The sequence below is a fragment of the Lactuca serriola genome, chromosome 1 (assembly GCF_051521515.1).
Source record: "Lactuca serriola cultivar US96UC23 chromosome 1, Lser_US96UC23_V15, whole genome shotgun sequence".
NCBI classification, from domain to species: domain Eukaryota; kingdom Viridiplantae; phylum Streptophyta; class Magnoliopsida; order Asterales; family Asteraceae; genus Lactuca; species Lactuca serriola.
In genome coordinates, this window is record NC_136408.1 from 25,105,577 (window position 1) to 25,108,047 (window position 2,471).

Genomic DNA, 2,471 nt, shown 5'->3' on the forward strand with positions numbered 1-2,471 from the left:
ATTTCGAAAAAAAAAAAGAAAAAAAAATGTTGATATATATTAGATTGTCACTCTACCATACTAAAATATTATGGTGTGACCTTTGAAACGTTAAATTACAAGTCAAGATTGTCACCGCATCCTGTTAACCAGATAACGGTTAAATAAACATGTTCTTTCAATTACATTAAAATTAAAATATATCAATATATTTCTCCTACTTAAAAATTTCCAATTTAAAATTGATAAATGATAAGTTTCTTGAATACCTTATAATATTCCAAGAAACAACACAACAGAAACGTTGCTATAAGAACTAATTAAACAACAAGGCGGCAACATAGACTTCCTTATTTTTCAGTCAACGTTATTTGGGTTTATGCACCTTCTCGTCTTCTTCCTCGATCCTACTCCTTTCACTTATAACCATCAACCATCCATGGCTGATTTTCTAAATTTCTTCACAAACACAACAACATGGACATTGCAGCAGCAATGGATTTCGGTTTCAATTCTTCATCAGACGGATGCGGTTACTACACTAGTGCTCCCTCGAGCCCCACTAATCGACTGACGGATGTGTATTGTGAGTTTGACGAGCTGTTGATTGCTGCCGGTGCTAACCGCAGTAGTTGTCTTGCCGCCGTTCCATTTGCATGGGAGGAGAAACCGGGGGTTCCCAAGACATCCAGCAACTTGTTTGAAGATGATTTTTCATTTGATGTAAGTTGCCATTTCGGTAGGGATTCAGTTCCGGCTGAAGATTTGTTCCACGGCGGCGTAATCAAGACAGTCGATCCTCAGACTCGCATGCAAGAGAAGAAAGAAGAGAGAGAAAGAGGAAGAGAGAGGGGCTCTTCTTATTCTCGTTTACCTTCTTCAAGAAGTAGAAGAACGAGATCATTGTCACCACTTGGGAGCTCAGATCAACGGCGGGAACAACAACTTAGGGCTACGTACATGATGCCTCCCATCAGCTCGAGTTCTTCCACTCCTTTAGGCCTTTCATCGGAAAATGGTTCAAGAAAATGGAGCTTCATGGACCTGTTCTTATTCAGAAGTGCTTCAGAAGGGAGAGCAATGGACAGAGACCCATTGAAGAAATACTCAGCTATCTTCAGGAAACATGATCAAGATATCAGGAACACTGGATCAGTGTCGAAGAGAAAAGGACGAGTATCGGCTCATGAACTCCATTACACGGTGAACCGGGCAGTTTCTAATGACATGAAGAAAAAAACATATTTGCCATACAAGCAAGGAATTCTGGGAAGATTCTCGTTCAATCCATAAGAAGATTCTCAAAACAAACGACTTCGTTGAAATAGACATGGTGGATAATGTGGATCAAAGATGCTATCATACCTTTAAACTATGTCAACGAATTTAGTCAACTTACATGTAATTATAGTTATTCAAGATTCGAACCCATGATATCTAAGGTATTATGTGGTGGTATGGTTAGCTTTTCTATTAGCATGAGTCATTCTTTTTGTAATATGAATTCAATCGATCTATATATTTTTTATCATTCGTATTATGTGGTCGTATGGTTAGCTTTTCTATTAGCATGACTAATTCTTTTTGTAATATGAATTCAATCGATCTATATAGTTCTTGTGCGCTAAGATCATATTTCAATTTCCAAAAATAGAATTAAAGGGAATAATTATAGATCATCCACAATCATTGAACTCATAAGAGTTTAATAGATTTACTTATTATCATTTTGTTTTTTATACAACTTTACCAAATTTTTTTAGATATATATATAAGTTTCAACGAAACATATTTGTAAAATCTAATTTATGACATATTTAATTATTGAAAAGTTTCATTTTCCATTAACTGGAGAGGTCGGTGACCACTAAATTTCATATCCATTGAACGTCAACATAATATCTTACAATAATATAGTTTAATTCATTATGGTGGGTACTTTTAAGCTCATTGATAAGTATAGATACACAACATGATCGAATATCCGATTAGAATGGATTCGATCGGATCCGATCAAAATTCGGATTTTAACCAAACTAGAATGGATGAAACCTATCCACCAAATTATAACTACATCCAAATCCTATGAATGAAATCGAATTTGATGCCGGATTTTCCATAATACGTATCCAAATGCAACCTAAATTTTGTTAAAAACTCATTCATATCGAATGAGACTTGTTAACACGCTGTCGTGGGCGTATTAAACAAATAAAATTTCACTGCTGGTGGCACTAATAATATAGCACAGGGAAGCAGGACGAATCCTCAGGGATACAATCTAACGGTCAATGCATTTTTGCATTAGGCACATTCTAGTCAAAACAAAAATTATTAAAAGGGGGGAGGGGGTTGATTAAACTAAAAACTAAAACTGCAGTGAATATAAATTAAACGAAAATCAATAATAAAGACGATTTCAGTTCTGTTGTGACTTTCCTAATCATGCAATCAGTTCAGATATGGTTATTCGAGATGCGTTCTATTTAAGT

The 2,471-nt window shown here is 35.3% G+C and overlaps 1 protein-coding gene across 1 annotated transcript; it reads left to right on the plus strand.

The window, feature by feature from the left end:
• The first annotated feature begins 456 nt into the window (after positions 1–456).
• Positions 457–1,272, plus strand: LOC145052633 (uncharacterized). Its single transcript, XM_079000485.1, has one exon. It carries the CDS (start codon positions 457–459, stop codon positions 1,270–1,272), a length of 816 nt encoding a protein of 271 aa, XP_078856611.1.
• The last annotated feature ends 1,199 nt before the right edge of the window (positions 1,273–2,471 follow it).